The sequence below is a fragment of the Nyctereutes procyonoides genome, unplaced genomic scaffold, assembly GCF_905146905.1.
Source record: "Nyctereutes procyonoides isolate TBG_1078 unplaced genomic scaffold, NYPRO_anot_genome, whole genome shotgun sequence".
Taxonomy (NCBI): domain Eukaryota; kingdom Metazoa; phylum Chordata; class Mammalia; order Carnivora; family Canidae; genus Nyctereutes; species Nyctereutes procyonoides.
Window position 1 is genome coordinate 39,728,317 of NW_026575140.1, and position 16,967 is coordinate 39,745,283.

The window sequence follows — 16,967 nt, forward strand, 5'->3', positions numbered from 1 at the left end:
AACAGTTCGTTGACCTAAAAATGTAATACAAATATCTCAATATCATCAAATATCTAGCAATATTCAGATTTCTTTGCCTCATAATTTTTTTATTGAGATATAATTGGTATGTAAAATTATATTAGTTTCAGGTGTACAACATAATGATTCAATATATGTATATGTAGAGACATGATCCCAATTAGTCTAGTTAATGTACATCAACACACATAGTTACAATCCTGATTACCTTTTTTTTTTTAAATTTATTTATTTATTATAGTCACATAGAGAGAGAGAGAGAGGCAGAGACATAGGCAGAGGGAGAAGCAGGCTCCACGCACTGGGAGCCCGACGTGGGAGTCGATCCCGTGTCTCCAGGCTCGCGCCCTGGGCCAAAGGCAGGCGCCAAACTGCTGCGTCACCCAGGGATCCCTCCTGATTACCTTTTAATGTGACTTGTAGAAGCTTCAGTTTCCTTGAAATTGTCCATGTTTTACCAAGTTCTTCCTAATTTCTTCTTTTCACTTTAGTGCTTTCTAAATCTCATTTTAATAGCTTTTAATCTCATTATGCTTATTACTTTCCAGTTGATTTCAATAGAGGACATGGTTCCATACAGCCTAGAGAGAACACCAGTGCTTTTCTAAATGTTACCTAGTTTTTAGAATAGATCATTTTCAAAAGTTTGGAGTCTGCAGGATTGTCATTGCCTCTCCATGGTCTGCAGGATTTTTTAAAATTAGGCCTCATATTTGGGGTTTTCTCTATCCACTGCCAAATGAAGAACTGCTCACATTCTGCATAATCCAAGAGATGAGTTGCATAGATTTTCCTTGGCCCTGTTCACTGCTTACTTAGCTCTGCAGTCAAGAAGTGAGCGATGACCCTCACTGATGCCTGGTGGCCCTTAGCTGGGACCACCACAGAGATGGGTTGCATGTCAGACATGAAATTAGTGTGTATGTCATAATTGATACATTCAAGTGTATACAACTACCCAGGAGCTCCCTCTCTCTGCTCCAACCCACGTGATCTTACTGCCAGGAATTACGCCACAGCATATGCAGACACTGCAGCCAGGTTTGCCCCTTCCCTCCTTCCTCACCCCAAATTCTGTTCTGTCATTCTTTGAAGTTGTGCTTTTGGCAGAGGTACAGAAAAGCAGCGTGTGGGTAAGAGTATGTTTGTGTATCCTTGGGTGAGGATGGACACAGGCTAACAGTACTCAGATAGCTACAGAGAGTAGCACCTGTGTCATTTTTACGGCGTGTTAAGATGTGGGGCCTCCAGGGGCACCTGGGTGGCTCAGTGATTGAGCATCTACCTTCAGCTCAGGTCATAATCCTGGGGTCCTGGGATCGAGTCCTGCATCGGGCTCCCTTTGGGGAGCCTGCTTCTCCCTCTGCGTATGTCTCTGCCTCTTTCTGTGTGTCTCTCGTGAATAAATAAAATCTTAAAAAAAAAAATAAGACTTGTGGCCTCCAAATCAAGGAGAAGTTTGGTGAAGGGACAGGAGCTCTTTTGTCTGCTGTACTTCTCAGAGGTAGACAGGGCAAAGCATGGGCATCAACTCACTGATTTTCCCAGATTCCATTTACTTATAGTTAGTGGACATTCTTTCTCAATTTTGATACTAGAGTGCCTATTAGTTTTTGCTACTGGTATGGTTATGATTCTCGCCTCTTTATTTACTCATTGGAATTTTAATCACAGCTTATTAAATGGATGACATTTTATATAATAAGTCATTTTATAAGTCTTATATATCAAAACAAAATGAAACAAATGTCTACATATAACAAACATACAAAATTTGGGCTATTTCACAGAAACACCCTGGTAATCTTTTTTTTTTTAATTTTTATTTATTTATGATAGTCACAGAGAGAGAGAGAGAGAGGCAGAGACACAGGCAGAGGGAGAAGCAGGCTCCATGCACCGGGAGCCCGACATGGGATTCGATCCCGGGTCTCCAGGATCGCGCCCTGGGCCAAAGGCAGGCGCCAAACCACTGCGCCACCCAGGGATCCCCACCCTGGTAATCTTGATGAAGTTAATTCTAGGTGACATGTTTCTTAAAGGAAAGCTAGAAGTCAAGATCAAGGTGTCAGCAGGTTTGGCTTCTGAGGCTTCTGTCATTAGCTTCTAAATTGCCACTTTCTTGCCATGTCCTCTTGTGGTCTTTTCTCTATGTTGGCCCATCCTTGGTGTTTCTGTTTTCAAATTTTCTCTTCTCAGATCAGATTGGATTAGGGCCCACCCTAACGGTCTCATTTTATTTAACTCAACTGTTAAATAGGCTTTATCTCCAAACACAATCATAATATAAGGCACTGGAGGTTAGGGCTTCAACATATGAATTTGGGGCGATGTAATTCAGCCTATAACAGAAACAAGACTCAAAGAAGTCCAGCTTTGGAGACAATTTACTTAAGGTCTCTGAATTCCAGTTTACTCATCTGTGAAGTGGATATAAATACATAACTCATTGGGCTGTTGGGAGTATGAAATAAGCTATACAAGGCATCTAGTCCCATGCCTGGGGCGTATTAGGTGGCACAAACATCGACTTCTTACAGCCTCAAGTCAGGAGGTTATTTTGGTTATGTTATTTAACTCATCCACTGGGATGCTCATTTCACTCCACCATCTTCCTTTGTGTTTACCTTCTCAATCACGGACCCTACGTTGTATTCTTCTTGCCTTCCAGTTAATTGTGAGAAGCACAGTCCTTCCCTGATTCATAGGCAATAAATTCTCAAATCCATACCAAAAAAAAATTCTTTGTCCATTTGGCAGATGAAGAAATTGAGGTTAAGAGAAACTGGTTACTTGCCCAACTTCCCCAAGCTAGTACATTTCAGAGCAAGGATTTCTATCTAGGCCCATGTGATTCTAGAGCTCATGCTGCCTTTCTCCAAGGACAAGGGATGAAGGGGTAAAGGGAGGTGCTATACCAGTGAGAAAATGTTACCTCCTGGGCTGGGCCCTGGGCTTCTTTGGGTCATGCCTTCCCCTGGAACTTAAGAGCCCCTTTGCTTTTGTGTATGTTTCTCACACCTCTCCTGGGTCTTACGGGAGAGGACAGAAGATACTGAGCTCCTCAAATTCAGACTGCTCAGTACCAAGCCCAAGGGTGGAGCCAGCCATGGAAATCAGTCAGTTTGCCTAAAGAACCTGTGCTTAGTCACTATCCTAGGAACTTCTGAGTTTCCTAGGATTTGTAGGAGAGTCAGTATAGTATATTGAGATTACAGACTCTGAAGGTAGAAAGCCTGATTTTGACTCAGCCTGATAATTCATTTACCAGTTACCTATTGGTTTTGCCCTCTCTGTGCCTTAGTTTCCTCTTTTGAAAAATAATAGTATCTACTTCATGGGGCACTTACAATGATTAAAAGAGTTAATATTTATAAAATATTTTAAAAACACTTAGAACATTGCCTGTAATATAGTAATTACTATAGAAATGTTGTCTCTTAATAATAATGAGAATAATAATAATAATAATAATATTCTCACCCCAATATGGATATGGACTTCTGCAAGAGAGGATGAAATTAATGAACTCTTAAAAGCCAGGTCCAGTTTCCAACACCCAGCCGATGAGCAGATCTATAACATGTCTCTAATTGCTCACTGTCTACCAATTTTCCTATTCCCATTTACAAGTAATTGCTGAATCAAACACCTCATGTTTGCTTTATCTCCTAAAATCCTCTGGTTGTTCCTGGGATTATCAAACCAGTCCTTTTCAACCTAATTGCACTCTTCATAATGGGCCAGATGTGTATGATAAGTCCTACTTGTGGCTGTGTCAATTGCTCCATTCTATTTATGCAGCTTCCAGAGCAGCTTCATTATTTATCCCCTCCCCCAACACAATTTGGCTTGTGTGCCTGTGTTTTAAACTGGGTTTGAAGCATTTAATTTTGCCAATACAATTTTAGGGTATTAGTTTGCCTCCTGTTCTCTCTGTGCCCTCCTTAATTACCATTTATTGCAAAGTCACATAGAAACATCAAATGCTAATTCTGACTTACATGTTCCTGGCCAACAACGAGGATAATAATTTCCATCCAACACAACCTGAACTCATTTTACATAAGGGTGATTCAGATTCGAGATTTGAAATCATAATCAAGTCTTTCTCAAAATCGCCTTACCCTAGCAGACATTCACTAATGTGTCTGCTAATTGGTAGGCAAATGGCAAAAAACAAAATCTCAGTGTTAAAAAAAAAAAACGCAAAAAACAACAACTTTGTAACAGCATTCGTGAAATTACTCCTCTCATCAGCTCTTGCAACGTGACAGTTTAAGAAGGGAACACAACTCATTTTATTTGGTTAGATGGGGCTAATCCCACATCACCATAATCCCTCCTGATGTTTTATTGATTCTAAAGGACATTTAATCAGGAAGCAGCTCAGCACTAGAATCCTGCTAATTAGCTAGCAGCCACATTCCAAATGGGTTCCCAATTGAACAGCAGATTAATGGACAATATGCACTAAAATAATGATTCGTGCATTCAGCTCCTAAAATGTGTGTCTAAATTGCATCTTTAATCTCTTAAGGATATAGGTTTGCATACAAAGCCTTTAGCAGAATGGATTTAATTCAACAGAAGAAGCTTTAGCCAATGACTGTTTAAGGATGAAACAGGTTTATCACTTATAAATGCAATTCTTCACTGGTACTTGTGGATCAATGTCCTTGAACATTCAAAGGTCAGACACAGGGGAATAAAGAAACTGGTGTGCTTCTCTGATATGCACATAAAACAGTGGGAAATTGAAAATATTGCTATACACAGCCTAACCTCATTTGCTCTTGTCCTTATTAGGGACAATCACTCTTGTTCTCATATCTCTGTTTCCTGGAATCTTGGTTCTGGATCCCCCCTTTAAATCAAGTATATTATGTACCACGTATACTGTGAGCTTTGATACTTGCATTTTCTCCATGTATATTGGAGCCTTTTTGGAACTCCCAATTTTAGCTTATTGGTTTTCTACTTGGCTCTTAGCCCACTTTTCTGCTTCTGCTGCTTAACCACCTCCCCCACTTACTCAACCATCCCCCAAGGTTTTAGAGAAGGGAAACCCCCACATGCCAAAGCTGGTCTACTGGAAATTCATTAGTTAAACTCAACCTCTTTCCATCATTCATTTATCAATTGATGTTCCCCATAACCTTTACCCTTCTTTGTCTTTCTGTATTGCTCTTATCATCATGTGATTTATGTCACACATTCCAGCTTATTTATTGTTTCTCTTCCCCATTAGAATATAAGCTTCACAAGGGAGGAGATTGTTCCACTCATATCTAAATTCCCAATGATTAGAGTAGTGCTTGGTATACAGTGGGAACTCAATAAATATTTGTTTATATTTATATATTTAAAGATTTATATATATATAATTTATATATTTAAAATATATATATTTAAAGATTTTATTTATTTATGAGAGATACAGAGAGAGAGAGAGAGAGGTAGAGACAGGCAGAGGGAGAAGTAGGCTCCATGCAGGGAGCCTGACGTGGGACTTGATCCCAGGTCTCCAGGATCTCTCACTCATATCTAAATTCCCAATGATTAGAGTAGTGCTTGGTATACAGTAGGAACTCAATAAATATTTGTTTATATTTATATATTTATATATTTAAAGATTTATATATATATATAATTTATATATTTAAAATATATATATTTAAAGATTTTATTTATTTATGAGAGATACAGAGAGAGAGAGAGAGAGGTAGAGACAGGCAGAGGGAGAAGTAGGCTCCATGCAGGGAGCCTGACGTGGGACTTGATCCCAGGTCTCCAGGATCACACCCTGGGCTGCAGATGGCGCTAAACCGCTGAGCCACCCAGGCTGCCCTGAATTAATAAAATATTTATTGTGTGCCTATCATGTGCCAAAGTATTGGCCTACAAGATGTTGGGGATTTAATGTGAGGGAAATAGTCATGTTCCCTATCAGCATGGAGATTACTATCTAGACATTAAAGTAACAAGCCACACAAATACATGCATAATTACACATAATGATAAGTTTTAGGAGAGAAAATAATTGAGTGCTAAGAGAGAGTATAGCACAAGGAACCTGATTTTTTAAAATTTACATTAGCTAACATATAGTATATACTTTGTTTCAGATGAAGTGTTCAATAATTTATCAGTTGTGTATAACACCCAGTGCTTATCACATTATGAGTCCTCCTTAATGCCCATCACCCAGTTACCCCATCCCCCACCCAACTCCCCTCCAGTATCCCTCAGTTTGTTTCTTATAGTTAAGAATCTTTCATGGTTTTTCTCTCTCTCTGATGACTTCCCATTCAGTTTTTCCTCCCTTTTCCTATGATCCTCTGTCTTGTTTTTTATATTCCACATATGAATGAAGCTGTATAATTGCCTTACTCTGATTGACTTATTTCACTCAGCATAACACCCTCCAGTTCTATCCTTATCAATGTAAATGGTAAGTATTCGTCATTTTTCACAGAGCTGGAACAAATAATCCTAAAATTTGTATGGAACCAGAAAAGACCCCAAATAGCCAAAGGAATGTTGAAAAAGAAAACCAAAGCTGGTGGCATCACAATGTCAGACTTCAAGCTGTACTACAAAGCTGTGATCATCCAGACAGTGTGGTACTGGCACAAAAACAGGCACACAGATCAATAGAACAGGATAGAGAACCCAGAAATGGGCCCTCAATTCTATGGTCACATAATCTTTGACAAAGCAGGAAAAATATTCAATGGAAAAAAGATAGTCTCCTCAATAAATGGTGCTGGGAAAACTGGACAGCCACACATAGAAGAATGAAATGGGACCATTTTCTTACACCATACCAAAGATAAGCTCAAAATGGATGAAAGACCCTAAATGTGAGACAGGAATCCATCAAAATTGTAAAGTAGAAAACAGGCAGCAACCTCTTCAACCTTGGCAACAGCAACTTCTTGCTAGACGTATCTCTCAAGGCAAGGGAAACAAAAGCAAAAATGAACTATTTATTGGGACTTCATCAAGATAAAAAACTTCTGCACAGCAAAAGAAACAGTCAACAAAACTAACAACCTACAGGAACGGGAGAAAATATTCACAAATGACATATCATAATGACATAAAGGGCTAGTATCTAAGATCTATAAAGAACTTATTAAACTCAACAGCAAAGAAACAAACAATCCAATCGTGAAATGGGCAAAAGACATGAACAGAAACTTCTCCAAAGAAGACATACAAACGGCCAACAGACACATTAAAAAATGCTCTGCATCACTTGCCATCAGGGAAATACAAATCAAAACCACAATGAGATACCACCTCACACCAGTCAAAATGGCTAAAATTAACAAGATGGAAAACAACAAATATTGGTGAGGATGTGGAGGAAGGGGAACCCTCTTGAAGTGTTGGTGGGAATGCAAATGGCATAGTCACTCCAGAAACAATGTGGAGGTTCCTCAAGAAGTTAAAAATAGAGCTACCCTATGACCCAGCAATTGCACTACTGGGGATTTACCCTAAAGATATAAGTGTTGTGATCTGAAGGGGGACCTGCACCCCAATATTTATAGCAGCAATATCCCCAATAGTCAACCTGTGGGAAGAGCCAAGATGTCCATCGACAGATGAATGGATAAAGATGTGGTCCATGTATACAATGGAATATTACTCAGTAATCAGAAAGAAACCTGATGTTGATGAGGTCTTTAGGAATGGCCTTCTTCAATTTGACCGTCAGAGGGACTTTTCAGAATCTGTGTATCTGCACGCATCCCTGAGAGTATTCTGAGAGTCTATCCTTTCCATAGTTCAATTCAATTTCATAGATATTTGTTGAATTCTAATATATACCAGGCAGTGCTCTAGACACTTAGGATATATCAATGAGTAAAACAAAAATTCTGCCTACCCCTGGCACTATAGTTTATCGTCTATCAGAAACCCACAGATGACAACAATAAACATCATTCATCAGCAAATCACCTGATACATTAGAGGTTGACAAGTATGTAGAAGAGAGCAGAAGGGAGCAAGTTAAAAGGAAGAAGGGCTGAGAGACTACAACTTTAGATGGCTAGTGTAGGCCTCATGGACAAGGTGACATTGGAGCAAAAAATAAAGAAGATGAGAGAGTTAACATGAAGATATCTGGGAAAAGAACATTTTAAGTAGAAGAAACATTCAGAAGTTAGTTGCTGAGGTGAATATGTACCTGGTGTAAGAAAGACAAGGAACACAGTGTAACTGAAACAGAATGAGCAAAGGAAGTTGTAGATGGAGCCAGAGAAGTAATGGGGGAGCAGATCATTTAGGACTCTTTATAAGTATTTTAATGTTTTTTTCTAGTCCCCCCCACCCCCCTGTGAAGTAAGATTCTCTTGCAGTTTCATGAGCAAAATAATGACATAAACTGTTTAAGGTTTTGATAGACACTGTAGCTGCTGAATGGAGGAAAAACTAGGGACAAGAGATAAGCCTACTTCAATTAGGAAGCTATTTTAGTACTCCAGGAGAAAGATAGTGGTAGCTTGAATGAGGTATAATTAAGTAACAATAGAGGTAGCAAAAAGTGGCCAGATTCTGGGCATACTCTGAAGACAGAATTGATTCACTAATGAATTTTTGTTGGATTGGATAGGAAATGTGAGAAAAAGAGAACAGCTAAGAATTACAGGTATATTTTGTTTTCATTTTAATTCAGTTCGAAATATTTTCTAATTTCCCTTTTCCCTCTTACCATAGGTTATTTAAAAGTGTGCTGTTTAGCTTTATGATGTTTGGAGATTTCCAGGATTTTCATTTGTTTGCTTTTAATTTCTAATTTAACTCTGTTGTGATCAGAGAACTATTTTGCATGATTTCATCATTTTAAACTTATTGAGACTTGTTTTATGTCTCAAAATATGGTTCATCTTTTAAATATTTAATGTATGCTTAAAAAGGATCTGTATTCTGCTATTGTATGGAGTGTTCTGTAATTCCTAATTATATCAAGTTGTGTGATCATTTAGTCCATTTTTTTATATTTATAATGCTTTTCTATCTGCTTGTTCTATTAATTACAAAGAGGTATTATATTCTCCAACTGTAATTGTGAATTTGTCTATTTCTCCTTTAAGTTTTGTGTTTTTGTTTCATGTAAATTAGAGCTACATTTTTAAGGACATGAACATTTAGGTTTGTTATGTCCTCTTGATGAATTAAGTTTTTGGCATCCCCTGCTTTGGAATCCACTTTGTCTGACATTAATGTAACTAAGCCAGCTTTCATTTAATTAGAGCTAGCATGATTTATCATTTCCATCCTTTTACTTTTAGTATGTCTTATGTCTTTATATTTTAAAAGGGTTCACTGTAGACAGCATTTAGTTGTCTTACTTTTTTTTTTTTTAAGATTTTATTTATTTATTCATGAAAGACACAGAAAGAGAGGCAGAGACACAAGCAGAGAGAGAAGCAGGCTCCATGCAGGGAGCCTGATGTGGGACTCAATCCTGGGATAGCAGGATCACGCCCCGGACCAAAGGCAGGCACTTAACTGCTGAGCCACCCAGGCATCCCGAGTCTTGCTTTTTTAATGAAATCTGAAAATCACTGCCTTTGAATTGGTGCATTTGGATCATTAATATTTAATGTACTCTTGATATGGTTGGGTTTAAATCTAAGACATTGATATATATTTTCTATTTATCTTATTTGTTTCTTGTTTCCTTTTCTTCTTTTGAATCTGTTATTATTTAAATATGCTTATGCTTCCCTTTTATCTTTTTAATTAGCATTTTAACTTATTACACTCTTCCTTCAAACAAAATATAATACTTAATTTATAGTATAAGAACCTTATCAAGTACATTTCCATTTCCCCCTTGCAGCCATGTATGCTATTGCAAAATGTGGCACTCATATTATGAACTGCATAGTGCATTGTTTTTATTTTTGTTTTAAACAGTAAATTTTCTTTTAAAGAGCTATTTTTTTTTTTTTATGATAGTCACACACACAGAGAGAGAGAGAGGCAGAGACACAGGCAGAGGGAGAAGCAGGCTCCATGCACCGGGAGCCCAACGTGGGATTCGATCCCGGGTCTCCTGGATCACGCCCTGGGCCAAAGGCAGGCACCAAACCGCTGCACCACCCAGGGATCCCTAAAGAGCTATTTTTAATAAAAATGTATTTTTTAAATTTATCCATACATTCACTATTTCCAGTACTTTTCTTTTTGTTGTGTGTGTGTAGATCCAAAATGGTCATTTTTCTCTGCCTGAGGACTTCTTTTAATATTTGGAGTATTACTCTGATGGTTTTGAATTCTCTCATCTCCATCTTATCTTTGTTTTAAAGTCTATTTTGCCTGATTATAGTTCCCCCAGGCTTCTTTTGGTTTCCATTTGCATAGAATATCTTTTTCTATTCTTTCACTTTCAGTCTGCTTGTTACTCTTACATCTGAAGTGAGTTTCTTACAGGCAGTATATAGATGCAGCTTGCTATTTATTCAGTCACTCTGTATCTTTTGATTGGAGAATTTGGTCCATTTACATTTAAAGTAATTATGGATAGGTATGTACTATTGCCATTTTGTTCATTGCCTTCTGGTTGTTTTGTAGATCCTCTATTCCTTTCTTTTTCTCCTGTTCTCTTCCTTTGTCGTTTAATGACTTTAGTGATATGTTTAGAGTCCTTTCTCATTATCTTTTGTGTACCTGCTATAGGTTTTTGCTTTATGGTTACCATGAGGCTTACATATAACAATTTATATTTATATTTTTAAGTTTTATATGTAAATATTTAAATTATATTAAATATATTTAATAAATATTAAAGTATTTAATAAATACATATTTAAATTTATATTTATATTCCCCACACTCTGGCCTTGGGTAGTTTCCTCAAGTGAATATATTAGCCAGTACCCAAGAGCAACTATTTAGAAATCTCCAGAGAGAACTCTCTGGGGATATCTCTTTTCTACCACTCTGTACTGTGCATTCTAGCTTCTTTGGTCTCCTTGAACTCCAAACTCCATCGCTTTAACTGAAGAGGAATTCTGGGCTCTGGATTTCCTCTTCATGTTTAGTAAGGTTAGCTTACCTCATTTATTTTTTTTCCTTTAGGAATCACTGTTTTGTGCTGCCTAGTGTCAAATATCTGAAAACCACTATTTCATGTATTTTGCCCTGTTTTTAAGTTGTTTAAGATGGAATGGTAAATCTGATTCTTGTTAGTCTATAATGGTGGGAGTTTGAAGCTTCCTCCTTGGGATCCCTGGGTGGCGCAGCGGTTTGGCGCCTGCCTTTGGCCCAGGGTGCGATCCTGGAGACCCAGGATCGAATCCCACATCGGGCTCCCGGTGCATGGAGCCTGCTTCTCCCTCTGCCTGTGTCTCTGCCTCTCTCTCTCTCTCTGACTATCATAAAAAAAAAATTTGAAGCTTCCTCCTTTGTCTTTCTATGACCAAGAAGATTCTGTTCTTAATATAAGCAAACATTCCTTAACTATCTTCAAGTGATGAAACATTGTTTCACAGATGTCTGGGTGGCTTAGTTGGTTGAGCGTCTGACTCTTGATTTCAGCTCAGGTCTTGATCTCATGGTTGTGAGATCAAACACTGCATTGGGCTCCATGCTCAGTGGGGAGTCTGCTTGAGATTCTCTCTTTTCCTCTCCCTCTGCCCTTCCCCCACTCACGTGTGCATTCTCTCTCTAAAATAAATAAATAAATCTTTTTAAAAAAGAAATTGATTGCTTCACACCTAAAACTTCTAAAGACAGACCTCAGTATTTGGTATCTTAGTAGATAACTATGTGAATAAAATATCAACTTACTTTATTTCACCATGGTAACCCAAATCTTGATGATTTAGCAATGTTTCCAGGAAACTCAAAGTTAGATATAATCCATGCTTTCCACATATAGCCCTAACCTGCAAAATAAGAAAGGATTTGGAGTTTCATTATAATAAGATTAAGATTTGAATTACTCTCCCATAATTAGAACCCACATGATTTTGACAAAGAATTAATACCCAGGAGTGCATTATCTCATCATAATATCATTCAGGACAAGAATGTCCAACTGAATGAGCACTGGGTGATGTATAGAATTGCTGAATATTGATCACCTGAAGCTAATAAACACTGTATGTTAACTATATTGGAATTAGAATATGAACAATTAAAATAAAAATAGCAAATTTTTATTTGATTGATGCAGAGGTATTGTTCATTACTCAGAAACTGTTGCACTTTGAAATGTTGATCTTAAATTTTTGTCAGCAATGGGATGGGTGTATAAGGACTAGAAGTTACATACGCTTATACAGGTAAATTGCAAAATATTTTTGTGTATCTCCTTTGATTTATAAAACAAGCTTGATGCATTAGCATGGTCAATATTGCTATCTGCATTTCATATGTGACAAAACCAAGACTTAGAGAGATTAAGTCACTTCCTTGATGTTACACAGTTCATAAATGATGAAACTTAGTCTAAAAACCAGATGCCCAATAAATTTTTGTTGGATTAATAAGTAAAGTGTCATTGTAGTTTCCCAGGTACTATTTTTTTCTTTTTTAAGATTTTATTTATATATTTGAGAGAGCAAGCATGATCAGGGGGTGGAGCAGAGGGAGAGGGAGAAGCAGACTCCCTGCTGAGCAGAGAGCCTGACACAGGGCTGGATCCCAGGACTCTGGGATCATGGCCCATGCCAAAGGCAGATACTCAACTGACTGAGCCATCCAGGCACTCCAGTCCTAGGTTCTTAATATATTCTGAGTCTAGCTGACAAATCAGTTCAGTTCTCAGGTTGGGTAGCTAACATTTAGATTCAAAGTTGTCAGACTTTTACAGGTATGATAGCATGTATTATGTGCTCAGCATTTTGTTTTTGTTTTGTTTTGTTTTGTCTTGTTTTGAGACACAGTGAGAGAGAGCATGGCACAAGGGGTTGGAGAAGCAGAGGGAGAAAGGAAGAGAGGCAGGGTGAGGGAGAAGGAGAATCTTAAGCAGGCTCTACGCTCAGCGTGGAGCCCAATGTAGGGCTTATTCTTAAGACCCTGAGATCATGACCTGAGCCAAAATCAAGGGTTGGACACTTAACTAACTGAGCCACCTAGGTACCCCTAGCATAATGTTCAAACATAAATTTTAGAATAAAACAGGACTTACTTGGGACACCAGATCTGCTGCCTGTGATTTGTGCAACCTTTCTGTGCCCAATATTCCATCTACTAAATAAAACTAATATTTTAGAGGCACCTGGGTGGCTCAGTCAGTTAAGCATCTGCCATCAGCTCAGGTCATCCTGGGATCGAACCCTGCATTGGGCTCCCTGCTCAGCAGGGAGTCCGCTTCTCCCTTTCACCCTGCCTGCCACTCCCCCTGCTTGTGCGTGCACGTGCTCTCTCTCTTTGACAAATAAGCAAAATATTTTTAAAAAGGCTAATGTTTATTTTCCCTAGGGTTCTGTGAGGATTACATCAGAAATAAGCAGTTAGAATAGTGTCTCACTTTTACTACGCATTTGATTAATATTTGTTGAAATGAAGAGAAGAAAGAGGAAAGAGATGAGAGGAGAGCATAGGAAAGGAGAGAGAAAACAAAGAAAGGTGAGGGAAGGGAAGAAGAGATGGAAGGAAGGAACGAAGGAAGGAAGGGAAGGAGGGAGGGAGGGAGGGAGGGAGGAAAGGGCAAAGAAAAAGAGATGACTTATTTAGTGTTTGGACTAAACAGTAGCTACTATTATTACTTTGAGGAAGTTCAGTATAGTGACTGTATTATGTATGTTTTTGTACTCTTCTAATTTGACATCTTGGGCTGTGCTGACCCTGTAGTGATTGCCCCTTCCAGGGCTAGCTATTCCTAAAGATGGTGAAGGACTGGCTTGGAAGTGTGCTTTTCTCTCATGTGCAAACCAACCTCTTCCTTTATAGGCCGTAGGGAGTGGGGGTGGGATTCTCACCGTGGGGCCTGTTTTGCTACCCTTATCACCCCAGGTTCAAGTACTAGGCAAGTAGGGACAGCCCCTAGGCCCCAGAGCTCACTGAAATTATTCAAACTAGCCAATCCTAAACCTTATCTTGCCTTGCCCATTCCACAATTAGGGCTCTTGCCCGCATTATCCCCTCATCCCCTTTGCCTCCTGACCTACCCTGCCACTTCTGGTGGAGTCTGTGTGGGTGTGCCATGCTCCCTTCCCTTGGAAACTGTAACAAACTATCTCTTGAGTGGCAGTCATCTCCTGATCTATTGGTCTGAACATAGCTGAATAATAATAAAACCTAGATTTTAAAATGGTGAGAAAAAGCTAATCTTTATGGAAGGAAACAAACAACAAATCTAGGTTCAAAACTCACACATGTTACTTACTAGGTATATAGGAGTCACATCAGGAATGCATAACAGAGGGAAAAAAGATCAATTTAAAACATAAAAAACTGAATAAAAGTTTACCAGAAGTAAGGGGTCAGGGAACATTTTAGGCTGAAAAAAATCATGCTTCTTAGAAGCTGCATATATTTTGCCATTATCCACTCTACTATAGTTTTATACCCTTTTCTAGGCTGGGCAGTAATGATCTGGTCATGAGAGCTTCTCTACTAAACACTGGCTTACTGAGGGCTACAGCTGTGTTTCATTCATTCTTCAATCACCATTTGTCTAGCACCATGTTGAAAAATAAAGTATCAATAACTATTGAACAAACAAATATCTAGATAAACAAGGAAGTGAATGAATGAGTTGAAAGCAGTAAGGAGTAGAGTGTGTATGGGCAGAGATTGGCAAAAATAAATTTAGAGAGGTAGAAATTAGTCACATTGTGCCATTTTACTCCTTAAATAAGAACTGGATTGTCCTCATGATTATAGCATATTAATGTATTTTTAAACATCAGTGTAAGTAAGAGGTTATTCTAAAAACAGTTCATTTACTTCTGGCAACACTGAGTTTTGCTGTAGGCTAAAATGAACAGCAGATTAGAAATAGTACATCAGGGTTCCTAGAAGCAGATTGATTGATGGCTGCTAAGAGCTGACAGTTACAAAGGAGCAAAAAAACATCAAGCAGAAAATCCTGGCAACTTTGTGTTATTCAGGATTATTACTAAAATTGCTTAAAGCATGAATATTCATAATGGTGACCCTTGTTCAATAAGAAAACATTTCATTAAGTGTAGTTTCTTCTGTTTGGTAAGGAAATGTTTTTTAATCAAATGTAAATAAAATGTCTATGTTATTTAGAAAATGACATGTGAAATAAATATTCATTTCCCCAAAATGCTCCTTGAAAGAATGGCACACAGATGCTCTCTCAACTTCCTCTCTTCCCACTTAAGGCTCTATTTGCATTTTACCCCATCACTGTACTTCAGCTGTATCTGCCAAGTCACTGGTAACTTCCATGGTTTGAAATTGCATGAGTACTTTACAGTCCTAATTAGATGGTCTCTTCATAGCATGTAACATGACTGATCATGCCATCCTTCTATAAATCTCTTTTTTGGCTTTCTTGACTACCTCCTATGCCTCTTTTGAGGATTTTAGTCTCCTTTGCCAGCTTCTCTTCTTCTACCTACTTCTTGACAATAAGTGTCCTCCTCTACCTTCCCTTCTCACTTTCCATTATGTCCTTGGGTAACCCTAACTATTCCCGCGGCTTCAACTGTATATTGAAGAACTTTAAATCATTATTTAGATTTTTATCTCTCAACCGAGCGAGTACAATGTGTTTAAAACTGAACTTCTCATCCCATCCTCCACCCCTCCAAAGCTACTCCTTGTCTGTTTTCTATCACAGAGAATGGTATCACTACCTACCAAGCTGACAAAGCCAGAACCTTGGGAGTCATTTTTTTCTTCCTCCTAATTCAGGGCCCACTTCTAAGTTAGTTGTCAAGACTTCCTTTCCTACCTCCTTAATATCTGTATCTCTCCTTTTACTTCCCTGGCTTAAAACCTCCTAATTTCTTGCTTGAATTGCTGGCTAGCCTTCTAAAGGGTCTCTTTGCCTCTAATTCTTCATATTCCACTAGAGTGTTTTTTTTTATTTCAAGTTTAATCATATCATTCACTGTTTAATATACTTTGGTGATCCCTTTGGGCCTTCAAGATAAAGTCCAGCCCCTTAGAAAGACCCTTCATGAACTGGCTCCTACCTTCCATCTAACATCAACGTGGGCAGCATCTCCCACCATCCCCAGCTGCCACACACCCACTATGTTCTGTCTATATGAATGACTTAATGTGTCCCTGAATGAGTCCTGCTCTTGTTCTTTTTACCCAGAATACCTTTCCCATCCCTTCTCCTGCCCCTCCTCTTAATTCTTTGTCCAATTCACTTGTCCTCTAGGATTTAGTATTTGCACCATCTACCCTGGAGGGGTTTTGAGCCAGGCTAGGTAGTTATTCTGTCTCTGTGCTCCAAGTTACTGCACCTGTCATACAGAACTGTGACATGTTTAGAATGCCATCTTTCCCCTGAGTTCCTGGAGAACTCAGGAACTGAAATCATAAGAGCCTCTTGTCCTTAGTGTCTTATCATAGTGCTCAGAACACTGGATGTGGATCTACATTGCTATATCCAGAAGCCATTGTTGCATCAAAGATGTGCTAGAGGAACAGGAGGAGTGAGTCACAGAATGAGGATGGTAGGTATTTGATGTGTTTTTGACTACGAGAATGGCAAAAATTTCATTCGAGTGGCAAGATCCACAGGGTATCCTTCAAGACTGCATTTATTTATCTGAAAAACTACAGATGATCTGTGAGCCCTCTGAAATGGCTGTAAGGACGGCCCCTTTCCCCAAGCCCCACACAAAGGGGCACAGGGTGCATAGATTTCATGAGAAACTTAAGGAGGTCTGTGATTCTTTCCCTTACATTCCAAAGAGATTAAGAATTGCTGTTCAAAAAGAGAAGCCCTCCCAACTCATAGCCTTTCCCAGCCTACCCTGAAG

At 38.6% G+C, this 16,967-nt stretch overlaps 1 protein-coding gene across 1 annotated transcript in view; it reads right to left on the reverse strand.

Moving 5' to 3' along the window:
• CUNH1orf87 (chromosome unknown C1orf87 homolog) overlaps nt 1–16,967 on the reverse strand; it is a 77,836-nt gene that overhangs the window by 21,869 nt on the left and 39,000 nt on the right. The window contains 1 exon segment of the mRNA XM_055306298.1: nt 11,836–11,933. Coding sequence (XP_055162273.1) covers nt 11,836–11,933 — 98 coding nt within the window.